This window comes from Fusarium redolens (genome assembly GCF_020744475.1).
Source record: "Fusarium redolens strain MPI-CAGE-AT-0023 chromosome Unknown BKA55scaffold_4, whole genome shotgun sequence".
Lineage (NCBI taxonomy): Eukaryota > Fungi > Ascomycota > Sordariomycetes > Hypocreales > Nectriaceae > Fusarium > Fusarium redolens.
In genome coordinates, this window is record NW_025763667.1 from 785,938 (window position 1) to 809,398 (window position 23,461).

Below are 23,461 nucleotides of genomic sequence, written 5' to 3' on the forward strand. Positions count from 1 at the left end.
ATACATGATGGAGCATCATCAACGTCTTGGTCATTCTCGCGCGTTAAACAAAAGCACTCAATTGACAAACCCAAACTATCTACCGCCATTCATACATATCTAAGACCAGTCTCCATCCTGAAGATCCTCCAACTTCTGTCCCGCTTTAATTTGCTCCTGCACCTCCTTCATAGTCCAATGCCTATACTTATGCCCCTTCGGAAAATTCGTATTGACCAGCGGAACCCTCCCTCCACTAACAACATGTGTCAACGCCTCAGCAAACTTCTCATACGCATATGCCTCCGGATCATGCGACCACACCCACTTCGGATATCTCGATCTAATCAGCGCCGGATTCTTCATGATCGCGTCCCAATCCGTATGCTGCTTGAGCTGCTGGTTAACAAACCCCATTTTCTGTCCACAACTGACTCTCTGAAAGCGCAGTTTGTTGTATACCTTGGTTGCATTGGCGGCTTGGGATTTGCCGCCCAGTTGGAGACATGTTGCGAGGGTCACGCCGTCTTCTATGGCTTGGGTTGCGCCATTGCCGGATGTGGGAAGGAATGCGTGCGCTGCGTCGCCGAGTTGTACGACGCGGCCGCCGGGGGATGTCCATTGTTCGTGGGGATCGCGGAATTTGAGTTGCCAGTTCACGACGGAGCCTTTGGGGGCGGTGCGGATGAAGGCGGCGACTGAGGGGTGAACGGCGTCATTCTTTTCCATTTCGGTAATGACTTCTGCTGGGTCGATATCTGGGATCCAGGATTCACTGGCGGATTCGGCGTGCTGGGGTGTTTGTCAGTGGTTTGCTGGGGGTCAGATAGGGGGTGACTTACGGAATGGATGAAGCTCCAGAAAGCGAGATCGTGAGTCAAACACATCATGTTGTGAGAACCGTTTCTGCAGATGTCAGTATATCCTCTCATCGGCTTCAGTCAACTCACCCAAGCCAGAACTGCCAAATCGGCTTATCACCAGGCTTAAAGTTCCACATCTCCCTAACCTTGGGGTCCTTAAGCGCATGTTCAACAGGATAGCCCGCACGATAAATCGCATTTCCACTCGTCATCAACTGGTCCGGCATACCAGGAACAACAGTATTGCTCTTCGTCCTCAGCCCATCAGCAGCAACAACAACATCCGCCGTTCTCTTCTCCTCATTCTCAAGAACAACACCCCCCGCACAACCTTCAATATCCTCCCAGTACTCAACAACCTTACATCCCCACTCAACATGAATACCCACGCGTTCCGCCTGTTTCAAGAACGCGCGGTACAACTTGATACGAGAATGAGCATTGACAGAGGGGAAACCACGACGGCCGGGTAAATGCTCTGGATCGTTGAACATAGGCGGTGCAGGGCCCCAGATGCGCTCGCCGGTTTGTCTATAGTAAGACATGTCGACGTCGTACTGGTTTTCTTCAATCTCATAACCCATGTCAGGCCAGTGGCGCAGAAGAAGAATAGCGCTGGGTTGGATTTGAACATTATCGCCTGTCCAGATTGGACTGGGACTGCGTTCAATAACGCGAACGTTATGCCCTTTGCGCCAACATTCAAGGGCGCAGGTAATCCCGCCTAGACCGGCGCCTGCGATGAGGACGTTGATACCGGTGGAGGGGTAGCGAAAGACTTGGATATCAATTCCTCGTTTGATGGAGTCATCGAGTCTTTCTTGGGAAAAGGTTGGGTATTCTTGATGACCGCCGTTGAGAGTGTTGTTTGGCTTCTCGTCAACGGGATTGTCAACCACAATGGGGTGAGTGCCGTTTGTCTGTGTGCTTGCCATGTTTTCCAGTTGCATTTTCTTGATCAAGTGTAGAAAGAGGTATATTATTGTCTGGGAAGACTTCGAAAAGGTGAACTTCTTCTGAGATTTTGTGGCGAGTCCTCTATTTGAAGCCAAGTAGACCGGCGATGCTTGGTGTTCTTGGCATTCTATTGTCAACAACGCCACAGTCTCCAGCTGTCTCTGTACAATGTCAGTCCCCGAAATGGATCCCGAAGAAATCCCCATACAGTTTCAATTACTTCGCTATCTCAATTGATTCCCTTGGCGTACGGTGGACGTCAAAGTTGATCCGATTTGGCTCGCGTCTGTAAACCAACATTGACACTCCGACTCCATGACACCATGACTGTGCTTAGTATCTTCAAGGCATCATATCTCATCCACAGGTCGATAGATAATACGACGTCGATATCACGAGAGAATTCGTTCTTTGTTTCGGGGCCCGAATCCCAATTCGGCTACGTCTTTGCGTCTGTGTAACGGCCGTGGCGCTGGGACTCCGTTGTTGTCGACGCCTGGATCGATCCGTACCGTAGCGGCATCTCATCTACGCCTCTTTCTTCACGGGTGCCGAGTTCCGGGGACTCGGGTTGCTAGAATGGTCTTCTACAATATGGCGTGCCGTAGGTGTAGTCAGAAGTAGGTGCTCTGGGGACGTCCGTTCCTTGCGGGCGAGAACCAGCTACAGACGCTGGAGCCCTGGACGGACACTTTACTGGAGAAATACTGTGACAATTCCCAAATATGTATTCTTTTTCCAGATATTCTTCTGCTGTCTGTATGTCTACTCTATCCACTTGGTGTCCGAAGGGATTCTTAATGCGAAGGCTCGACTCGTGTATCCGCGATTTTGTAGACATACTTCACCGCACTAGCCTTTCCGTTCTTCAAGTCCGTCAATCCCTTCTCTAGACCTCCCAAGCCCCCAGGCACGACCTCTTGCGGATGTGCCTTGAACCATCCGTCCTCAAGCCCTCTACTGAAGTATCTCGAAAACGCCCAGGCGAGTGTCTTCAGGTCTTCATGTACACTAGCAACCGTAGTGACTGACTTCTCAATGGTTTTCGGGATATCAGAATAGCTTTGCGCTGGGATAATGAGAGTGATCTTTCCAGTTTGGTGATCTAGGACGTCGCAGATTGTCTGGTAAGATCCCATCTCAGAGACTGCGTCAAAGGCGTACTCTAGCTTTTTGCCTTTGAGACTAGCCTTGATCTCGTGGGCGGCTGCCTCACGTCCCTTTCTGTAGTCAATGACTGCGTCGCCCCTGGATCTGTCAATCATTCTCTCGACATGCTCTTGCGCACGACCAGCGATGCAGATGAGAGGGTGGATGTTGGACTTCTTGGCCAGTTGAACCGCGTATGACCCAACGGCTGATGAAGCTCCCCAAATCACAAGGGGTAACTTTTGGATGTCGGAGATTGGATGCGTCGGGGTTGGAAGATTGAGCTTTGCGTAGAGTGCACTAGCCGCAGTGAATGCAGCAAAGGGTATGGCAGCACCCTCTGCAACCACAAGGTCAGCCAACACCGCACGTATAAGCATACGATACGGTCTGCTTACCTCGAAAAGTAGTGTGTTCAGGTAGGTGAATGGTGGTGTATGCCCAGCTTACACCATACTCTGCATAACTCCCATTAGGCTGCTTTCCCTCGTGCATCGCCGCGACGCGATCGCCAATTCTGAAGTCAGAGACTCCCTCGCCCACTTCACTAACTATTCCAGAGTGATCATCGCCCTGGTTGATGGCGGCCTTGCTTCCCCAGTACTCAGGTCGTTTCCTCCCACAATATCAGTCTGGGTATGAGTGAGAGTCGTTTAGGGTGCTCACCAATCCTTGGGGTTACTACCAGCGTATTCAATCTTGACAACAACTTGTCCAGGTCCCGCTTTTGGAATCGCACTTTCAATGATTTGGACTTTTGGTCCGCGCGATACAATCGCTTCTTTCATTGTGCTGGCCGCTCTGATTTGCGATGAGAGTGCCTGAAGGCGGTTGATAGAGGTGCGATTGCGCAAATGAGAAAGCATTGTGATGACATGATCCTCAATCCATCTTTCTTTGCCAAAGACACCAATAATTAGGCATCAATGAAGCTGCATTCAATGCATTGCGTCCCGTCGTTTCGTGTATCACGACTTAGACGGTCGGAGCTTGAGTGGCTAAAATCCGAACAGCGAATGTCAACAGCGAGAGGCCGAAAGAGGCGTAGCTTCACAGTGTTCGGGAAGCGGCTTTAGTGCCGAGGCGCGAGAATGATGGAGCCAATGGATTTGACGTGAAACGTCTCACGGCATTTACGAGCTTATTCTAGGTGAGGCTGCTTATGTTTTAATTCCCGTGTCGGGTAAATGCAATCTCTGCTACACTCTGATTGTGGTGTCTGCCGTCTTATCTCGCGTTCTCAAGCGGAGCCAGCTTCTGGAGGACCTGCAGCAGTTCAAGCTCAGTTCAAGCTCAGTTCCGCCATTGTCGCTTCTGTCATAGCCACTGGTACCTGAGCGGATTGAAATGAACGATGTGTCTTATAATTGAGATCTAGGACGATGTTAAAGATCGCTTTTACGGGTGAAGCAAGTTTGATAGTGATGTTGTTATGTCTTGTGATATTTCATGGTGTTTTAATGCCAATCACCCTACAACCCCACCCCACCTCAGCCATCTAAGACAGCAATGTTCCTCCCGTAGTCTCAACAACACTACCAGAAGTATTCTTGTTCTTCATCAAGTACAAATACGCCTCCACAACGTCCTCAACCTTTCCAATCTCCCCAGTCGTCATTCTTCCCTTCAAGTGCCCAGTCACATTATCCCAATAACCCATCTCCTTGACGTAGCTCCAGATTTCAGTGTCTGTTGGACCTTGCGCAACAGCATTGACGCGAATCGGCGCAAGATCAACAGCCAAACCACGGATCATACCGCGAAGTCCAGAGAGGTACGAGTACATGATGGACCAGTCCTTGGAAACATGCTCGGTAGCACCACCGGTAGCGACGGTGAATGATGAAGAACCGCTTTCGTTCAAGTGCTTGCGGAGTTGCTGCGCGACAACGAGTGGTGCGAAGAAACGCACGGTACCAGCTTGACGAATAGCATCGAGAGTAAAATCCTCAAGTTTCCCAACAGCGAGTTTATCACCGGCTGTGAAGACAACGTGGTCTAGTTTTCCAGACTTGGCGACCTCGGTGAAAAGGTTCTCAACCTCTGAGGTGAGCGTGTCAGGTGAACCCAAGTTGCAAGGGAAGCCGTGAAGTTGAGCCTTGGCGGATTGGTTGTTTTCTTTGAGGCGCTCAATGGCGCTGGAGATCTTTGTCTGGGACGACGAGGAGATAAAAACAGAGGAGGCGCCGTTTTGAATTGCTGCTTCTGCGACGCCGAAGCCGATTCCTGATGAACCACCGATGACAAGGACGCGTGATCCTGCAAGCTTGGAGACGTACTTTCCGAGTGAAGCCATTTTGATGTGTACGTTTGAAAGAGTGAGGTGAAAGATGAGGTTATTGGTAGAGGGTAAAAGGTGAAGAGGAGAGAGTTGTTTACTGAGCAACGTAGATACGCCTTTTATGTCTTGGGTGGTATGGCTCAAGCAAACATGGCTTACATGGCTTGAGCTAAGTCCTATTGTCAAGGTGTTAGTCCCCGCCCCAAGCCATGGCACTGTTTGATCGACCAACCACTTAAAACGACCCCTCATAATGACAGAATAATCTGTGAATCATGGAGAGGGAAATGTCTCGGAGTCCGGGATTGTTCCTTGCCGATTTTGTGTCTGTGTAACTTGATGCCTGCCCGATGAGTGCCCCGCTGTATGCAGGACGACCAACTTCTCGCGACTGTACTCAAGAGCGAGGCCGAAACAGGGGTCAAATGCCTTCTTTCTCTACACGATCTCGGAGATAAAAAAGGAAACAAAAATAAGGCTGAAGGTAAGAAATGATAGAGCAGTTTGGAACCGTTGAATTCGACACGTGCAAGGGCTCTTTCAATAAGCCGCCACACAATTCGTCAACTAGCTTGATAGTCATAATGGTTGTGAATCACAGAGCCTAGCCTTATCAGGTACATATTAGTCTTGGTATCATAGAGCGTAGGTGCATCTGCCGTAGAATGCTTCCTCTTTTCGGCAACACTGAGGAAACAACAAGCCCTCACGTCAGATGCAGTCCCGATCCAGTAATCCTGGCTCCTGGCGCTATGCAGAGCAGGTAGAAATCAAGGCCTGGACCGGATATCTGCTTCAATATTTATGCATGAGAATCTTGTTAAGTCTCACGATATCCATGCGTTATTCCACTGAAGGTAAGACATGATCATTATTTCATTCCGTCAGGTATGTGTCGGCTTCCGAATTCCAGGCACGCATGCATCCGCAACTGCCAGCCAATCTGTAGACCACAGAGCAGAGACACTGTTTCAGGGTCCGATGTGACTCTGAAACCACGAAAAGATATTGAGAGAGAATATACCTACTCACCTTGTGCCATGTTGTATCGCATGATACAAAATCGCATGGAATATCAAGTGACAAAGCCAAAAGCACATGTAGGCTTACTAGAAGTAATGCATTGCACCTGTGATAGCATGGAAGCTTACATGAGTAGAGTATGGACGTTGTGGCGCCACGCACGACTCGGCGTTCGGGCTGGTAATGGGCCGGCTTCAACTTGCTTCGTGTTGCACCTGATGACGACAGTGAGGCTTAAGGGCTTACTCGATATACCTTCACTCAAAACATCAATGCACTCACTGTGAATGAGGAGAAGATCAGTGACATTGAAGTTGTAGTGATTGGAAATGATAGTTACAGTGTATGGTTAGCGAGTTGCTGAGCTATATATCTAAAGACCTCGTTGGAACCCCAAGAGAATGACGTAGATCAAACAATTCAGCCCTTTATATACAGTTTGCAAAATTCAATGAATGAATCTGTTCATACCAACTCTCCTTGACCCTTCTTAATCTTCTGAATAATCCCCTGCAACTCCTCCCTCATGTTCCTCACAGCAACAACATGCCAATTCAACCCGCCATCATCCCCCCAGCAAAAGAATCAAACGTCTCCATAACCTTCTCCGCCTTTCTCAACTCTCTCAAAACCACAGTCCTCTGCAGTGTAGCTTGGTCCTCATCATCGAGATCCAACATCCCAAGCTGAATCTTCATAGGTCGTAGCTCAACTCCGTCAGTGTAATACCGTGCTGTGACTGCAACTCTATACCAGAATATGACTTTTGATAAGATTGCGCTGTGCAGAATTGCGATATGGGGGTTTCGTGCGCAGTGGCATTTGAGGAGGGGGATGAGGTTTGTTAGGGCGGCTTTGTTGACGGATAGGACTGTGTCAATGGACGGGATTGAACAGCTTTGTTTTGTGGGATTGGGGGATACTTTGCAGATGCTTTGGTCTGTGGTGGAGTTGCAGTGCAGTGATCTCAAAACCTTGAGAGCAATGGCCTCACATTCATGAGGGTGCTTTGCACCTTGCATGACTGTTGGTTCCGGTGCTTTGATCGACAATATCGGCTCAGTCGATAAACTTAAATCAGGTGATACCATACCACTCGACTGAGACGCAGTAGTATCCGACATAAAACCCAAAGACTTCCACGGATCAACCCAAGATATACCGTTCCCATCGTCAAAGTCAACAGTGACGTCGACACTGTGAGACGCCCAACTATCCAACATCTCAAGATCACCAGCCGAGTATGTATTGTAGTCCTCCCACGCATTCGTAAACTGCGTCGTAACACTATTATCCTGTGTATTCTTCCTCAGTCGAGCCCGTTTCCCATGTCGTCGTGAAGCGCTGTAGCAGCACTCTTTCTCCTGCCCGTTGTCCTCGCAGCGCTCGCAGGGGTGAGTCCTGCTGCAGCGGACCTTGGCTGTTGTACAAGCGTCGCAAGCGAGGCGCAGCCGGACGGGCTTTGCGGACCGAGCTTCGGACATTGTTGTGTTTGAGATTTGCGAGTGGTCTTGGCTTGTGGTTTGTAGAGCTTTGGTTTGAGTTGTTGTTTGATACATATATGAAGCACTGTGGTTGTTTTTGCCAAGGGGTTATTGCGAGCCGCGTGAATGGGAGGGTTGGAAAATAGACGCCATCTGTGGTCTAGTCTAAGCCCGTCATGTCGGCGTGGTAGGACGGTAAGCGGCTGGCTGACAACCTTCTGCCTATTACAAAGGATTTATGGCCATTATACTATCTACACTGACCAGTCGTGCTATTGGAAAGCTCCTCTAAAATCCTTTGCTACCGTGTCTATTCCAACAAGCCCAGAACGACCATGGGCCCCAATCCTTTGAGATTCAATTATCCGAGTACTGCCGTTTCACATGCGAAGGGAATAGCATCATGTCAATGGTTTGAGGCTAGTATAGACAATAACAACCAACAGAGGCTTCAAAGTCAAAATGAGCTAGAAGCTACGCCGGTCACCGCCGTCAGCCATATCAAACACACCTTCAACGGGAAAGGCTGCTTGCGTATGCAAGAGCCCCAAAGTACCGGCCGATGGCAACGGAGTCCGGACATGTTCAGGATTCCATCTTACTCCGGACCTCGGCCGCCTAGATACCTACCCGTCTGTAACCAATCGGAACGGCAATCAACTGCATAAGAATTAGATGAGGCATGATAGATCTTCTTTTGTAAGGGATAAGAGGATTACAGCGTGGTCCTTGCGGATCAGCGGAGAATTACTTGGTTACGGTGCCAAGATCTTGGTTTGACAGGAAATACGAGCAAACCGACGAGTCTCTGATTCATGAACTGCTGTGTCGGAATCTTGTGGTGAAAATGATGTCACGTCATTGCATAATCAAGCCACTTTTTATCGTGGAAAAGCCATACCTGAAATACTGTTTCACAACTTAGATACGGCACAAAGGAAGCAATCCGCAGTATCTGTTTTGGCGTGCTTGATTACGCCATGTAAGCTGTGCGACCACTCAAAAATAAAAATAAGATAAGGGCTCTTTGCACTCAGGTCCCAGTGACAGATAATGAGCCTCAATTGAGAAGATGGCATATCTGCGGGGTCAGATCAATGGTGTTGCAACGGGGCTTCGGGGTAAGATGGGAAGTAAAGATCTTACAGAGACGTTTGAGGTGGCCCTGATTGAAGATAGTGGTATTACTTGCTCGTCGGCCGCCGTTTGCTGACCTCAGAGGCTTTTTTTGTATATCCCCAAATGTCGTCCAACCACAATAATCGCTGGAATCTTCTGTCGCTGAGATCTTAAGGCTTTTTTCCCTTTTTTTGCTGCGGCTCACTCAGCCTTGTCTTATCACGTAACACACATGATGCGGAGACGTGTGCCGATCCCAAAGCCGTCAGCAATGACATTTCCTCCCTTGTCAACAACCAACAAGACATAATCTGATTACCTGTTTTGTCATGCAGTTTTCTATTCTCGCTGCTATAATCGCAGCGACGATCGGAAAATACTACGATGTCGTGCGCTCTGAAATACCCGCTACACGATCGTTCTTCTACGTCGGTGGGCGGTACGACGATGATGGTGACGGCGGCCATGTTTTTCGGGACCAGATGTATGTCGAGAAACTCGCCCCTGTAAAGGGAGCTTGGAAAGATACGCCTATTGTTATGATTCACGGTATGGCGCAGACAGGGACTGTAAGTATCTCCGTGAAATTTCGGGAGCCGTGTGTACTGAAACCTTTGCCACGTTAGAATTTCCTCAACAAGCCCGACGGTGGAGTTGGTTGGGCCTCGAGATTTATCGAGCAGGGTTATGAAGTGTACATTGTTGATCAGACTTTTCGGGGGAGATCTGCTTGGATGCCTGGACAAGGCGCTGCTAAGCCAAACACTCTTTCGGCCGAGGCTGTTGAGGTTGCGTTTACTGATTCGAAGACGCATATGCTCTGGCCTCAGGCTATCAACCATACCCAATGGCCTGGCTTAGGAGTTCGTGGCGATCCAGTGTTTGATGCTTTCTACAGCTCTAATGTGGAGTTTGTTGATAATACGACCTATCAACAGACTTCTGTTCAAGCAGCTGGTGCAGCGTTACTGGATAAGATTGGGAAGCCAGCTGTTCTTTTGGGACATAGTCAGGGAAGCTTTATGCCTACGTTGATCGCTGACGTAAGGCCGGAGCTTACGAAAAGTATCGTGCTCTTGGAAGCTGCTGGACCGCCGTTCAAAGATGAGATTTTCAAATTTGGTGGAGAGTTTCCTCGACCATGGGGTCTCTGGGACGTCCCAATCACGTATGATCCTCCTGTCACGGATCCCAAAAAGGACCTTGTTCAAAAGGTTCATGCTCAAAAGGATGATTTGTCTACAGAGTGTATACTCCAGGCTGATGAGCCTGCGCCACGCAAGTTGGTAAACTTGATGGACATTCCTATTCTTATCGTCACCGGGGAGGCATCATACCATATGCCGTATGAGCATTGCACTGCTGCTTATTATCGACAGGCGGGGTGTTTGAAGACGGACCATATTGAGCTGGGGACTATTGGTATTCACGGGAATGGGCATATGCTTTTCATGGAGAAGAACAGCGACGAGATACATGCTGTCGTAGAGAAATGGATACGTAAAACTTAGGTTCAGAATATCATCACAATTTTTCGCGACCGACAAGTCATAACATTATCAATTCTTTGCAAATTGTGTGTGAATCTCATGGTCTGTTTCATTGGCTCCAGTCGTGATCTAGCTTTCCCAAATTCACGATATCCAGTCAACACCAACATAAAGTTACGATACATGTGCCCTGCCCTTATCACTAGCATCACGTTACCGAATATCCAAACCTATTCAACAGTAACTTTCAACGCGTCCCAAGGCAGATTATATGCTTTTCTCTACCTTCGTGCAATATTTTCCAACCATGCCTTACTTCCAATTTCTCTCCCCCTTTCAACCATTTTCCAGGTCAAAATTCCTGCAGCATCATCCGCTGCCGCCAACATGCCACGCAATTACCAATGCGAAATGGAACGACTCTTCAGCCGAGAATCTCGGTATACCATCTGGCGAAAATTATGGTTTTGGCTTGCAGCAAGCCAGAAGGAGCTTGGCATCGTCTACCTCGTCCCCATTCCCAACTCCGAACCCCCGGCATTCACAGAAGAGAGAATCGATGATGATGATCTCGAACAGCTGAGGCACTGTTGTTACGTCTCCAGTCGTGATGTTGCTGTTCCGAATATGCGTCAGCTGAGTCCCGATCACAAATTGGTATGTGGCGTCCTGTCGTTCTTAGATTGTAACGTTTATCTAACTATATTTGTAGGATCTTCGAGCTGTAAGATCGATCATCTTGAACCGTGGGTAACAACTAATCTTTGATGTAGCAATTTCACTTCGTCACTGATATTGATGCCCCACGATCTGAGTACTGGCTCAACATTGGCGTCACCCCCGAGTACATTCTCGAAAACACTGAGCAAATCCTCATGAGGGATGCCCTCGATATCTTGAACACTAAGCTCTCCATGCTTCTCTACCGCCTCCAAAACTTTGCCATGGACCACAAGTCTGTACAATGTCTCATGTATGAGTCTGACCTCGATAAAACCGCCTACGTTACCACGATCGGAGACAGAGGTCAGTAAGCTATTAACGGTTGATTTCTGCAAGATCTAACACTATTTACAGCTGCTGGCTGGGCTAAGAAACTCGTCATACTTTTGAGGGCTTTCCAGACAGCTCGACTTGAGGTGGGATCCGCTGGATCCCAACCAATCACTCAAAGTGAAAAGTATAATATAGAATTTTCCGACAAGCTATCTATGCTGGAGCAGTAAGAGTTTGCTTGCACTTTCAATTGCTGCATAGGCTAATATGCTTTAGCTTTGAGGGTGATCAATCGAAGTGCGAGAGGCTTGATGACCTCATCCGTCAAAAGCTCAGATTCCAGGAATGTCGAGCAGTAAGTGAACTAGGTCCCTCGACTCTATTGATCTCAGCTAACTCCTCCCCAGAGAGACTACCTGGCATAGTAAGACTACCAGTTTTATAGAGCTCGGTCATATGCTGATGCATGATTTAGCCGGCGAACTATCAACGCAAATTTGGGGTTTATTTGTATCTTGCTAGGCAGCGCAGCTGTTTCAGTTGTGAAGGATCTGGACCACTTCGACGATGGTGAGCAGTTGGTGGAAAAAAGAGCGAACCGCAATGGATCGCCTGTCACGGTAAGTTGCCCATCTGTTGTACAATAAGCGTTTCGCTGACTGAGTTTAAAGGACGAAGACCCAAAGTTCAGACAATCCGGGATCCTCAAGGGTGCTGCAGAGGCGCTCATGCGGGTCTCAATTTCGTTCAGGGATCCCGGGGTGTCTAAGACCGAAGGACAGGTAAATGATCAAGTTACGTCTTTGTTCCTTCTTTTTATTGACTTGTATCAGGACGAATACATCATGGCACGGATGTTCAAACAGGCTGTACGAGTCGTCAACGTACTCCAAAGTATCGTTGAAGGTCTTTACTGCGATCCAGAGAACGGACACAACGTCAAATGGTCCGAGATACCATACATGATGATTGATCCTCTCATCAGAAGACTGATGCTCCGCGGCGAGGTTCGACAAGAGTAAGGTGACCCCGATACACATCTTGAATAGCATACTAACAGATATAGCATCCTCTGGCATTTGAACAACATTAGCCTCTCGTTGAAGGATGAGCCGCAAGAAGGGCGAACGGATCGCTTTCTCGAGACGATCACCAGCTACAATTTCTTCAGGAGATATTTTTACGACATGAAGGAAATCGTCTTGTCACTTCAGGATGTATCGGAGAGTGAAAGACGAGTTGATGAAATTTGTGGACGGAATGGTGCTATTGACAGGGTACTTCTGCCTTATCGGCCGTATATTCGGGAGATGACTGCTGGGGAGAGGCAGGCGGCGCAACCTCTGATGATTGAGCCTGCGTAGGGCAAAGAGATGTTCCGGTAGTTCTTTGGTTGGCTGTTGGTGTTTTGGAGTTTGGTCTTTTAAAGAGGCTTTGGGATGTGCTGAATTACTTTTGTGCTGAGATGGGGGCGTTTTGATATGTCTTGGCAGTTCGCGGAGTATACGGCCGATGATTCACAGCCTTGTATAAATCAGATTGGAATAAGGGGCACAAGTTTAGTCTGAAGCAATTGTTTATGGTTCTGGCAGGCAGTCAATTGTGACGTAATCCTATGGTTGATTCTTATTCCGTGATTCTTCAGCTTACACAATCCGCCTTTCTCCCTCCTCAACTTCTCCTCCCAACATCACATGGGTGCTCAACAACACCATAACAACACCTCTTCAGAAATTTATATTGACATCTCTCTATTCTCAATATTCATCAGAATCATTTGTCTTTTGCCAACTTCGGAAAAGAAAGTCCTGTTGCACTGCCATCACGGTCTTCTTTTTGCACGGTATGAGGCTGAGTAGAGATCTTCAACTGAACACCGCTAATGCCCTCTCTCCAGTCAACAATATCCCTCACCAACAGCCATCCCCAGAGCCATACTTTGCATACATCTGCACTACATGCAGCCATCTTGTACACCTGCCTCTGTTTCTCTTCCAGCATCCATCGCGGACGTCACTCCCCTTCCAGCGTTCGATCATTTTCTTTTAAGCAACCGAACTGCTCTCATAGCGCACCGGACCAAAAATCCAGGATTACACTCAACTTAATCGTAAGACAGAAAATGTTCGCTTATCATTGACATCCTATAAACTTCTCTTGCTAACTTGTGCAGACCATATCGCTTCTTCAAACCCTTTGATCCAAGAACTTCATGGAACCGTGCTTCTGAAGTTTCATCAAAAGTGGAATCACGATAGCTGATCGTTGTAAACGATTGATACAAGTTCACTATATCTGGACATTGCTTCTCTGGAGCTTGGTCAAATACCATGGCAAATGAAATGCGGAAACCCTCAGCGGTGAAAAAAGCGAAGCGGACAATGAGGCTCAAAGGGAAAGACCATGACTATGGTGAGACCCAGGAGCCTGATGTTTTCCTGTCTCGAGGAGGACAGCAACTAGAACTAATGGACGAAGAACGACACCTTAGCTTTCCAGCGAAAGCTTCTCCATCAGCCTGGACAAAGAGTAATATCATCGGCACCGATGAATCTATATCTCTATCGCAAACTAAAACAACTGGAGAGAGAACCATCTGGAGCCCAGGGCTAGTTACCGATCTTAATGAGAACGGCAACCCGACAAAAGTTACTGGTCGAAAGGTGGATGAGAGACATCTGGCATTTAAACTGGCTGCCAGAGCTTGCGATGGGGGCAGATTTCTCAATGGCAAGATGAAACAGTTGCTGGGTATACAAAGTGGCACTGAGCTCGCGACGAACGAAAAGGTCAGCTGCGTGTTTGTTGGGATATCACCACTCAACTGCCAGCCCATCTTCATGATGAAGTCGGATACTCAATGTTTCCCTGAGAGCTTTGACGGTGTTTCACTTCAACAGAAGACTGAAGAATCATTACATCTCGACAATACAGCATCTGTCACATTGATTACTGAACCAGAGGGCTATGTCCCTGGCCACCAGATCATCTGGACTGAGAATATGCTGATTCCAGGCAATATCTCATATGTCAAGCGTGCGCTCCACGATCGCCTAGCTGACGATGAGAAGAATCGATTTCTTCAGGTTATGAGGCGAGAACACGGCCTTCTTGAAGCTGGGAGTGGTCCAGCTGGGGTTGCTAAGACCCTACCGTCTAATGAAGCACCAGACCGAAAGCCGTTGCTTCGTCGCGCTATTCAGGGTGGCAAAGATTATACCAATCTGCATTTTATTCTGCGGTGGCCTCCAATGGCCCTGCTGGAAATCCCCCCCGGCATGATCGAAGAAATGCAAGACTTTCTAAACAAGCATCCATCTGATAATGTGCCCTTGAACATTGCACTGGCCGCAACAATCATTTACTTCGATATTGAGGAAACAGAAGATCACCAAAGGGAGGGTTTTCTGGATTCCTTCCACAAAAAGCCATCTCTTGTGAAAAGGGCTCCTCTGGGGGCTCTTATTATATTCTTTCCCCACATGCTAAGGTTCGTGGAAAAAAACCACTTAACAGCATTCATTCATCCATTCCGGTTCACCAATACGCATAACTCCACTCATCATCCCTCCAGAGTCAGTTCCACTCGTAATGACCTAAATCCATCCTCAATGCGCTCCTGGTACTACCAGATAAGGTCTCGTCATCCGCAAGTGTCCGCGGACTTAAGGTTCACTCTGATTCCTGCATCCATGCCGGGAACTACTATGGTATTTCCTCAAGACTGCAAACATGCTCAAAAGCCATCACCTGATCTTTTCAAACTATGTTGCTTGAATGACGTGCGAACTCTTGGGCTTCCCAGTTACTCCCATGATCGAGAGCGCGATTTCAAGTGGGTAGGAGGACCCATGTGGCTCTTTTCAGAAGCAGTTCGGCAAACCCAGATTGCCTACTATCAACTTGATGGTGATCCTTCTATCAACTATTGGAAGGCTGACCGTCTCGGAGGATTCAGAGCTCTTACCGGTCCGGCAAGAATAATTGACTCTGTCTTCCCGGATGTAGGGTCTGATTATTACCAGAAAGAGACCATAACCTCTTGTGTCGAGCGGTGGTTTGGCAATGAGACCTCTTACACTCAGAACTTCCAATTTTGCCACGACAATCCAGAGCTTGAACGAAAGAACATGGCAACCAGGGTAGACGAGCTCATCAGGATTGCCGATCGCTTGGGCATTCCATCCGCTGAACGACGGACGAGTCACAAGACCATGTTACTTGAGTGGGATGGAATGGAGGGCCACTTGAAGTCGCTTCGTGAAGAAGGAAAGCTGAAGCGATTTGCCGCGCCAGAATATCCCACACCTCCAGCCAAGCGAGCAAAGTCTGTCGAGCCAACCTTGAGCTCTAACATGAAAGGGCAGATTCTTCAAATAATCAAAGGCCTTGCAGCTGCATCCTGCGACTGGGACAATCTACTAAAAGATCTCCAAAGCCCTGCCGCAACAGTGAAGGCGATTCAAGAGTCATTCTCCCATGTGCGTTTGTTCATATCCGAGTTAGAGAAGACACTACAGAATGAGAATGATGACAATGGCCAAGGAGATCTGGACCAGGTCATTCGACTGGTCTTTCGAGCTGAGGGGCTTTTCGGGTCGGGAGTAGAAGCAATGGACTACGAGTCAAAATGGGACCGCCATCGTGACAGGCTTGCCCAGCTATTCGGACAGCCAACTGGGAAGGCTATGGAAGCTGTTTTCAGGCTCCGGAATACTCCTGATGCATTTAGTATTATTCTTCCCCAGATTCAGGTTTTGGGAGAATCTCCCTTGATCAAAGACCAAGTCGAGGCCTTCAAGAAGATCGAGGCACTACTGGGACCGCCGCCAACTGTCACCAACATTGGGACAGCGTCGGGGGGGAAAGAGGCACAGGAATGAACGACGCCTCGTCTTCGAAGAATGAGTGTTGGCTTCCAGGTGCAGATACTCGAGTAGTTTGGGATGGGGGTGGCAACCGAAAAGGAATGAAGATTGTTGACGAGGGAGGTTGGGTGAGAGATGATGGGCTGGAACATCGAACAACTACGAGATAAAACGATAGCTCTATGAAAATTGACATTTTAACTAAAGCAGGTTCTTAAACATAATCTAAACGGGATGTTACTGATCTCTCTACAGTCCGGTGTTATTGTGGTAGTAATTTGAATCAAAACTTGTAAAAGTCAGTTACACTGTAGAATTCTGCCTTTATTATAACATAAAACAGTAGCCTTTACTAGACCTTTGTAATAATCTTTAATTATTTACTTGTATTATGTAGTCTACTCTATATCTTCTCTATTTTAACCTCATAAGCTCTTCCTCCCTTTGAAGTCTATGCTCTATTTCATCTTGTGCAGTCCTGCTGACAAGTGTTTGTCTATTGTGACTCCATCTGACTCTCCTCATCGGAGTGGCTGTCATGTCCATGATTATGCAAAACACCTTTACCTTGAGGTTCTCCCTCGTCGTCTACGTCTGCGAGGTACATCCACCAAAAGTATACACCGCAGCATAGGCTGCCTCCAAGGATATTTCCAAACAGCGCAGGTATCATACCTAAATAATTGTTAGTCACGGTCCTTGGGGCTGTGATGCTGTTATCTTACCCTTCCAGATATAAAGTCCAACAGTCAAGCCAGGTGTACCCATCCAGATACCCAAAGGCATAAAGAACATATTGGCAACAACATGGTCGAAACCCAAAGCTACAAAGGCAAAGATCGGAATCCACATTCCAACAACCTTAGACGTCAAGTCCTTTGCTTGTACGCCGAGGAAACATGCTAGGCAAACAAGCCAGTTGCAGCCAATAGCACGAAGGAATATCTGGTGGGCCTCGGGGGTTATTTGTTTCTTTGTTGTGAAGGCGATGATTTCCTCACGGTATGGATCTGAGTCAAAGATACCTCCGTCTATGAATGGTATGGTTAGAAGGCGACTCGGAAGTGGTGTTGGACGGGGTTGCTTACATCCGACGATGATGGCCATGACAAAGAGACAGCCACCGAGATTACCGAAGAAGCAAAGGAACCAATGAAGTAGCATCCTCCATATCGATAGTCTTCCGTTGAGGACAGCAACAAAGGTGAACTAAGAAAGCCATTAGATAAAGCGGTCCCTAAACCTTGATACATGAAGCAACCCACCAGATTCGTTGATGTGAATAGATCAGCACCGGTCAATATTACAGTGACCAACCCCAAAGGAAAGACGATAGCTCCAATCAGCTTGATAAGGCCTGGTGCATTCTCTTGATACCATGGCGCCGTCAAAGCTGTCAATGAAACAGCACATCCAAAGGCAAGAATACATCCACCTGAGATACCAGACAGCAACACCTTATCCGGTCTCGATCTACCCTTCTTGACACCAGCTCGACAAATAAGTTCCGCCGTCTCAGCTGGCGTATAAGCCAAAGGGCTCGCAAGATCAATAGTCGTCTTGGCCATTTCAATGACTCTCAAAGCAAACAAATATTCATACTCACTAAAGAAACTTCAATTTCCTCAGCGGGACTCTCACCGTTCTTATCCTCCCCTGCGGTGAAAAATTACCATCTTGGTCTCGGCATTCCCAACTCTCTAAACCGTCCGTTCCCACCATGCCGAGCAATGTCGAGAAAACTCCGTATGTAATCCACTGTACTAGCTTCTAGAGCCAAGAGTCTAGACCGATTCAAGAAGCATCCTTATCTTTGGGATGTTTCCCAATACGGTTATGGTGGCTTGCGGTGCAAAGTCGGGATACGACACACTTGCAGATGAGGCTCAACGGCATCTTGTTTAGTTTTTTCTATTTCCTTCCAGCCGTAAAAATTCCAAGTTCTCGAAAACTATTGAGGGCAAAGGGGAAGATTCGAGGGATTGAAGATGGATTAAGCTTGTTTCCCCATTTCGGTAATGCATCCCGCACTCTTCTCCACCGCCGATCGAGGTAGAGGTAATTTATGCTTAATAGCTCATAGATAAGAAACCCGTGGAGTTGTAACTTGTTTTGTTAGTCTTGGCCCGGCCAAGTGGATTAAGTTTGTGACAAGACGGAGATGTAATTTGAGAATTTGATTCATAGCGGAGCCTCATCGGAGAGCTGTACGAATATTACGACGCTAACACTGGTGCTCTTGGGCAGCTATCGCTTGGCACTAATGAAGTGGAATCGGGAGAACGGGAGTTGTGAGTCGGGCGATGTCGGCACTCGAACCGGTTTGTGAATTGTTTACCATGACGCTTAGGCTAACAGAGATTTCAGAGTGCAGATCTCTGATCACGACATATGAATCGCTTTTCACCTTACCTACATCTCAACTACTTGTTCTTTTGATCATCTGGCTGTCACATCGAAGCCATAATCCAAGTTGCACATGAAACCTTCTGACCCCTGGTTTTCCGTCTATCCGCAAATCCATAATCTCATGATAAGCTTATGATCTTGCGGGGTCCCCGCGGGGTCCTTCTATCCGAATCTTTCTTCATTCTGGCCTTGTCTCCTGCGCGGTTGCGGCTTGTGCGGCATCATTGGTTGCGGGCTGCGGCGATTATGCTCCGCCATACAGACATGTTCGTGATGTTTTCATATCATCACCTCATTGAAACTGAAATTCTCGAACATCTCATGATCCCAGCAATTCCTCATCCGTGCTTCCGGGACTGTTGACTCCTGGGTATTTTGCCGGATGGATGGCCCCGCTGCAAAATGGAATCATTTTGGCTAGGCATGTAAGTCAGGCGTTGAGCCCCTTGTATTTACGTCTATATGGGTTTATAGTATATTTTCATCGCTGAAGCCGTTCACGCCCATCAATTGGTGCATCATATCTGAACGTCACATCCTTGAATCCCTCGATCCTTGGTTGCGACTCAAGTCAGCCTTTACATCACTGGTTCATCCAGCCGTTGCGTCGAGATCAACCTTGCTTCACAGACCCAGAAGAGCCAGATATTAGTCTGGCCGCAAAAGGTACAGGCCAAGCAAAAGTGTGCGTAGGGTCTTCGGTCACCTCCCCTGTCGTGACGATATCGATGACTGCGACGGCAGTATAGCCTCCGATAGCGGTGAATACATGCCACCTGACAAATGTTAGTTTTGCTTAACCTTATGAGACTGGAGACAACTTACCATCCATGAAGCTCCAAGAGGAACGCAAAGGGCAGACCAACTGCGTGTCTCGCACGGGTCAAGTACCGGCAAGCAAACTCATCAATCAACCAGACGATATACCCAAAGCCAAATGATCCTATGACAGTCAGTTCTGTTCGGCAGACCAAGAATTTATGGTTGACATACCAAGCCCGAGGATAGCCATATTTTGCAATTTCTTCCTGATAACAGGATCCTTGACTTGTTGTGGGATGATCTTCAGCACCCGCGTAGCAATAACATAGATGCTCAAGCCAAACGTGGTGGCATGTAAGAGGAACTCGTCCATGACCATATGGGTGACCATTACAATGGTGAACAGTATTGAGAGAACTGCCCCAATAATCCGAGTCTTTTGAGGACTGGCTTTGAAGCTGAGAAGACGATAGACGAGGGGTGTCGTGAGAAGATGCATTGACAACTCATCAGCTAGCAATCATCAGTAGGCCCTCTTCTCACTGGAGCATAGATACACCTACACATTTGGGTGTGATACTTGAGAGTCATGTGATATCCAGCTGAGCATATCCCCACGCCTATTAGTCCACAGTACGAAGCCAAGCGCGGCCCAGTCGGGAACTTAGGCGACGTCAACAAGCCATAGAGTCCATATGCCACTAGTAACAAGGTCAATTGCATATCCCAGCCAATGGTAACATCACTTACCATAAGTCAAACTACTAAGAGTATTTATAAACTCAGCAATATACCGTGTGATAACATAATCCTAAGATAACACGTTAATTCCATCCCATTCAAGGGAGACCATTGCGGCATTTACCTCTTCACAAAAGCTACAAGAGTCAGTCAATCTTCTCCATTCCGATTGACCTAGTAACTTACTTCAAGTAAGAGGTCTGAGGACCCCAAAACGGTGCTGCCATGGCCGGCCAATTCCGTGAATTGTGATGTTTGTTCTACCTAGCGACGAGGCCTTCACTGGCTTTTGGAGATAAGAATTAAGGCGGTGAAGTGGTGCAGAATGGACTCGAGGATGCCTCGGAAGGAACGGGATGACGTGTGTATGAAAAAAGTCTATGGATCTGAAATGCCCGCGGGCTGCGATGTTTCACAATACGGGCTTTGAGTTATTTCCGGTGATAAGAAATACGAGTTTTTTCATTGGATATAAGGGAAAGCCACTTTAGTTTGATATGCGTGCACTTTGACGTGGCTTGGCATTCACATGAAGCACTGTCATGTCAATTCTCTTGTTCAGTGAATAAGTTGATGATGTTACAACTTGATTAGTAATTATCGTGAAGATTGATCGTATCGCGATAACGTCGCATTCCGTGTGGAGTTCATCCTTGCAGTTATTCGCAACTCGTCTGACTCAGCCCTAAGCAATACTACTCCCCATAGGAGATCTTGTATCAAGGCTGGCAACTCTTGCGTTCAATCTTGTCCAATATTTGTCTTATTTTGTGTCCTGTCAATCTTTCGAAGTGCCTAACCAAGCATAACTACGGCCAAAATGTCTATCGCCCTGCTCAAAAAGTACCTTCCCATATCTCTCGCACTACTCCTCTTTTACGGCAGCGCCTCACGATTTAGCCACGGTGTAACGTCAACTGCATCCTTCTATCAGTATCAAAATGACCGAAGTCCCGATGATGGCTCAACTCTGTCCCGCATGATCCCCATCTTCGATGTTATCGTTGGGGCCGCGATTCTACAGCAAGGACTGTCACGCAAAGTTGCAACATGTTTTGTCGCATCGACTATCAGCAGCGTGGCTTTTCAGCGTTACTTGGCTGGTCTAGATTGTAAAGGGGACTTTCTACAGGTCATCTGGGCGACTGCTGCAGCGATTGCGGCTCTGATTTGAAATGTGTGCCGAAACAGATACTCAGGGCTCTCTGTTCCTCATCAAGAGCAAATTATATCGGTTACACGAGATGAAAGTAGTTTCATCTAGTTAAGGGACTCTCTGAGTAGTCATGACTTGATATATGAGATTGAGTAATTCAGAATCAAGGACGAGGTATAATTATATGCCAGGTGAATCGTGAAGAACAACAAGGCCGCAATCACCTTTACCTCTCGCCAGCAAACCAGTATGAGTTTGACGATAGACCCTACGAGTTGACCGAACTGTGCCCGGGTTTATATTTGTTGCTTGCAGTGCGGGCCAATCCCAACCCAAGCTCGCAACATGTATGGTAGCATCGGCTTAAGTCTGTAGATCTTTGGTTTGACAGGAAGGGCGTAGATCATAACCGAGCTACCGAGGTCGGCGTTAGCTCATTACCCTGTTTGGTATAGCTTATCTTATCTTTACTGGACTATGTAAGAGAACCATTGTCTTTCATCAACTATTAGTTTGTTGTATTAAAGTTGACTTTAACTCTCTAAGCGCTCTTGACTTATCAGACTATTGTCCCTTCATCAATAACTTGATGTGGTCTAGGCTCATACCACGTTCCTCCTTTGGGACGGCGCATGTCAGTCGACATATCTTGCGAACAAGCCAAGCCAGATATCTATCAACACCGTCAAATTATCGGGTAGTTGAGCACACTGTTGATTGCAGTCATTCAAGAGAATATCTCGCTGAAACTGCTAATGGCGATGAAGGCATACCAAAGCTTGCAGTGAAGCAATACATTCCCAAGGATAACCCAATCCCTCAAGCCGGTGATGTGACTATCATCGGTGCTCATGCAAATGGGTTTCCGAAGGTAACAAAGCTTGGATACCCAACTTGATAAGCCTAGCTAACTCGTTAGGAACTCTACGAGCCACTGTGGGATGAGCTTTACGACCAAGCAAAGCGAAAGAATGTTCGGATACGATCGATCTGGATCGCAGATGTTTGGAATCAAGGTCAATCAGGGGTTATTAACGAAAACATACTCGGCAATGACCGTGAGTATAATTCTTATCGTAAGTCAGCGTTAGTATTAACACCTCACAGTCAGTTGGTTTGACCACGCAAGAGACCTAATGAATCTTATCAACCAAAATCAACGAGACATCCCTCATCCTATCGTTGGTATTGGTCATAGTATGGGTGGAACTCAGCTGTGAGTGACCATCACAGACACCGAGACACTTGAAGAATCCTCTAACTGAAGAAAGGGCACAATTGGCACTCTGGCACCCTCGGCTCCTAGACTCGTTAGTACTTATTGACCCGATAATCCAAATACCAAACCCAAGCATTTCCCTAGCCGGTCTTTCTACAAAGAGACGGGATATCTGGCCATCAAGAGAAGATGCTGCTGCAAGGTTCAAGCAGAGTAAATTCTTCCAGTCTTGGGATCCTCGTGTTCTCGACCTTTGGATTGAGCATGGACTTCGAGATATCCCAACTGAGCTTCATACGAGAGAAGAGGGCTCAACTTCAGATGAGCGAGTTACGCTTACGACTTCAAAGCATCAAGAGCTTTTCAGCTTCGTCAGACCAAATTACCTAACAAGAGATTGGGAATCATTCAACGATCAAGATCCAGAGCAGAACCTAAACTGTCCTGGGTATCCCTTCCATCGTCCAGAGCCACCAAAGATCTTTCGCCACTTGCCTGAGGTTCGACCAAGCACGCTATTCGTCTTCGGAAAGCACTCAGAGTTCTCATCACCGGAACGACGACGAGAGAAAATGAGCACAACAGGGACTGGAGTTGGGGGCAGTGGAGGCTCAGCTGTTGGTAAAGTTCAGGAGGAGATTCTTGACTGTGGCCATTTGATACCGATGGAGAAGGTTTCTGAGTGCGCAGGTGCCATCTCGTCATTCGTTGGGAAAGAAATGACACGATGGCGTGATCAGCAAGAATCTTTCAAGAAATACCGTGGAAGCATGTCAAGACGACAGCAAATCACGATTGATAAGCAGTGGGAGAAAAAGGTTAAGCTCGGCGATGTCTACTTAAAGAAGTGAGATTCCCCGCGTCACGTGATCTGCAAGTCTGGCAACTGTACAAGTCAATAGACTTTTGATAGAGCAAAAATAGAATGGATGTGATTTATGATGCAAAAGGGGATAAAATGCAAA

The 23,461-nt window shown here is 47.4% G+C and overlaps 11 protein-coding genes across 11 annotated transcripts; 5 read left to right on the plus strand and 6 right to left on the minus strand.

Annotated features, from left to right (window-relative positions):
- Positions 1–99: 99 nt before the first annotated feature.
- On the minus strand, positions 100–1,777 carry BKA55DRAFT_504113 (uncharacterized protein; the record flags this gene model as incomplete). Its single annotated transcript, XM_046187066.1, has 3 exons — positions 100–771; positions 822–885; positions 930–1,777. The coding sequence occupies 3 exons, from the start codon at positions 1,775–1,777 to the stop codon at positions 100–102; spliced, it is 1,584 nt and encodes a 527-aa protein (XP_046052804.1).
- A 762-nt stretch (positions 1,778–2,539) lies between these two features.
- BKA55DRAFT_559992 (oxidoreductase) lies at positions 2,540–4,019 on the minus strand. Its single transcript, XM_046192051.1, has 3 exons — positions 3,615–4,019; positions 3,347–3,564; positions 2,540–3,288 (listed from the first exon to the last, which is right to left on the minus strand). Exons 1-3 carry the CDS (start codon positions 3,812–3,814, stop codon positions 2,597–2,599), a joined length of 1,110 nt encoding a protein of 369 aa, XP_046052805.1. The 5' UTR covers positions 3,815–4,019; the 3' UTR covers positions 2,540–2,596.
- A 351-nt stretch (positions 4,020–4,370) lies between these two features.
- BKA55DRAFT_559993 (uncharacterized protein) lies at positions 4,371–5,332 on the minus strand. The gene has a single exon (XM_046192052.1). The coding sequence runs from the start codon at positions 5,242–5,244 to the stop codon at positions 4,447–4,449; it is 798 nt and encodes a 265-aa protein (XP_046052806.1). The 5' UTR covers positions 5,245–5,332; the 3' UTR covers positions 4,371–4,446.
- A 1,474-nt stretch (positions 5,333–6,806) lies between these two features.
- BKA55DRAFT_591172 (uncharacterized protein) lies at positions 6,807–7,736 on the minus strand (the record flags this gene model as incomplete). Its single annotated transcript, XM_046195201.1, has 1 exon — positions 6,807–7,736. The coding sequence occupies one exon, from the start codon at positions 7,734–7,736 to the stop codon at positions 6,807–6,809; it is 930 nt and encodes a 309-aa protein (XP_046052807.1).
- Positions 7,737–9,184: 1,448 nt separating this feature from the next.
- On the plus strand, positions 9,185–10,366 carry BKA55DRAFT_504593 (Alpha/Beta hydrolase protein; the record flags this gene model as incomplete). Its single annotated transcript, XM_046187106.1, has 2 exons — positions 9,185–9,424; positions 9,482–10,366. 2 exons carry the CDS (start codon positions 9,185–9,187, stop codon positions 10,364–10,366), a joined length of 1,125 nt encoding a protein of 374 aa, XP_046052808.1.
- Positions 10,367–10,732: 366 nt separating this feature from the next.
- On the plus strand, positions 10,733–12,705 carry BKA55DRAFT_686509 (uncharacterized protein; the record flags this gene model as incomplete). The annotated part of the gene is made up of 10 exons (XM_046198944.1): positions 10,733–11,002; positions 11,058–11,069; positions 11,119–11,371; positions 11,423–11,567; positions 11,618–11,696; positions 11,749–11,765; positions 11,817–11,961; positions 12,013–12,123; positions 12,175–12,359; positions 12,408–12,705. 10 exons carry the CDS (start codon positions 10,733–10,735, stop codon positions 12,703–12,705), a joined length of 1,515 nt encoding a protein of 504 aa, XP_046052809.1.
- A 966-nt stretch (positions 12,706–13,671) lies between these two features.
- On the plus strand, positions 13,672–16,224 carry BKA55DRAFT_672737 (uncharacterized protein; the record flags this gene model as incomplete). The annotated part of the gene is made up of 1 exon (XM_046198004.1): positions 13,672–16,224. The coding sequence occupies one exon, from the start codon at positions 13,672–13,674 to the stop codon at positions 16,222–16,224; it is 2,553 nt and encodes an 850-aa protein (XP_046052810.1).
- Positions 16,225–16,597: 373 nt separating this feature from the next.
- On the minus strand, positions 16,598–17,807 carry BKA55DRAFT_608321 (Formate/nitrite transporter). Its single transcript, XM_046196620.1, has 4 exons — positions 17,475–17,807; positions 17,298–17,418; positions 16,935–17,240; positions 16,598–16,884 (listed from the first exon to the last, which is right to left on the minus strand). Exons 1-4 carry the CDS (start codon positions 17,775–17,777, stop codon positions 16,706–16,708), a joined length of 909 nt encoding a protein of 302 aa, XP_046052811.1. The 5' UTR covers positions 17,778–17,807; the 3' UTR covers positions 16,598–16,705.
- A 1,424-nt stretch (positions 17,808–19,231) lies between these two features.
- On the minus strand, positions 19,232–20,348 carry BKA55DRAFT_686512 (ceramidase; the record flags this gene model as incomplete). The annotated part of the gene is made up of 7 exons (XM_046198945.1): positions 19,232–19,394; positions 19,444–19,561; positions 19,612–19,893; positions 19,944–20,081; positions 20,131–20,191; positions 20,246–20,258; positions 20,308–20,348. The coding sequence occupies 7 exons, from the start codon at positions 20,346–20,348 to the stop codon at positions 19,232–19,234; spliced, it is 816 nt and encodes a 271-aa protein (XP_046052812.1).
- A 593-nt stretch (positions 20,349–20,941) lies between these two features.
- BKA55DRAFT_535944 (uncharacterized protein) lies at positions 20,942–21,295 on the plus strand (the record flags this gene model as incomplete). Its single annotated transcript, XM_046189758.1, has 1 exon — positions 20,942–21,295. The coding sequence occupies one exon, from the start codon at positions 20,942–20,944 to the stop codon at positions 21,293–21,295; it is 354 nt and encodes a 117-aa protein (XP_046052813.1).
- A 489-nt stretch (positions 21,296–21,784) lies between these two features.
- On the plus strand, positions 21,785–23,441 carry BKA55DRAFT_560003 (Alpha/beta hydrolase family-domain-containing protein). The gene is made up of 4 exons (XM_046192053.1): positions 21,785–22,148; positions 22,197–22,335; positions 22,385–22,493; positions 22,549–23,441. The coding sequence occupies exons 1-4, from the start codon at positions 21,867–21,869 to the stop codon at positions 23,345–23,347; spliced, it is 1,329 nt and encodes a 442-aa protein (XP_046052814.1). The 5' UTR covers positions 21,785–21,866; the 3' UTR covers positions 23,348–23,441.
- Positions 23,442–23,461: the final 20 nt, after the last annotated feature.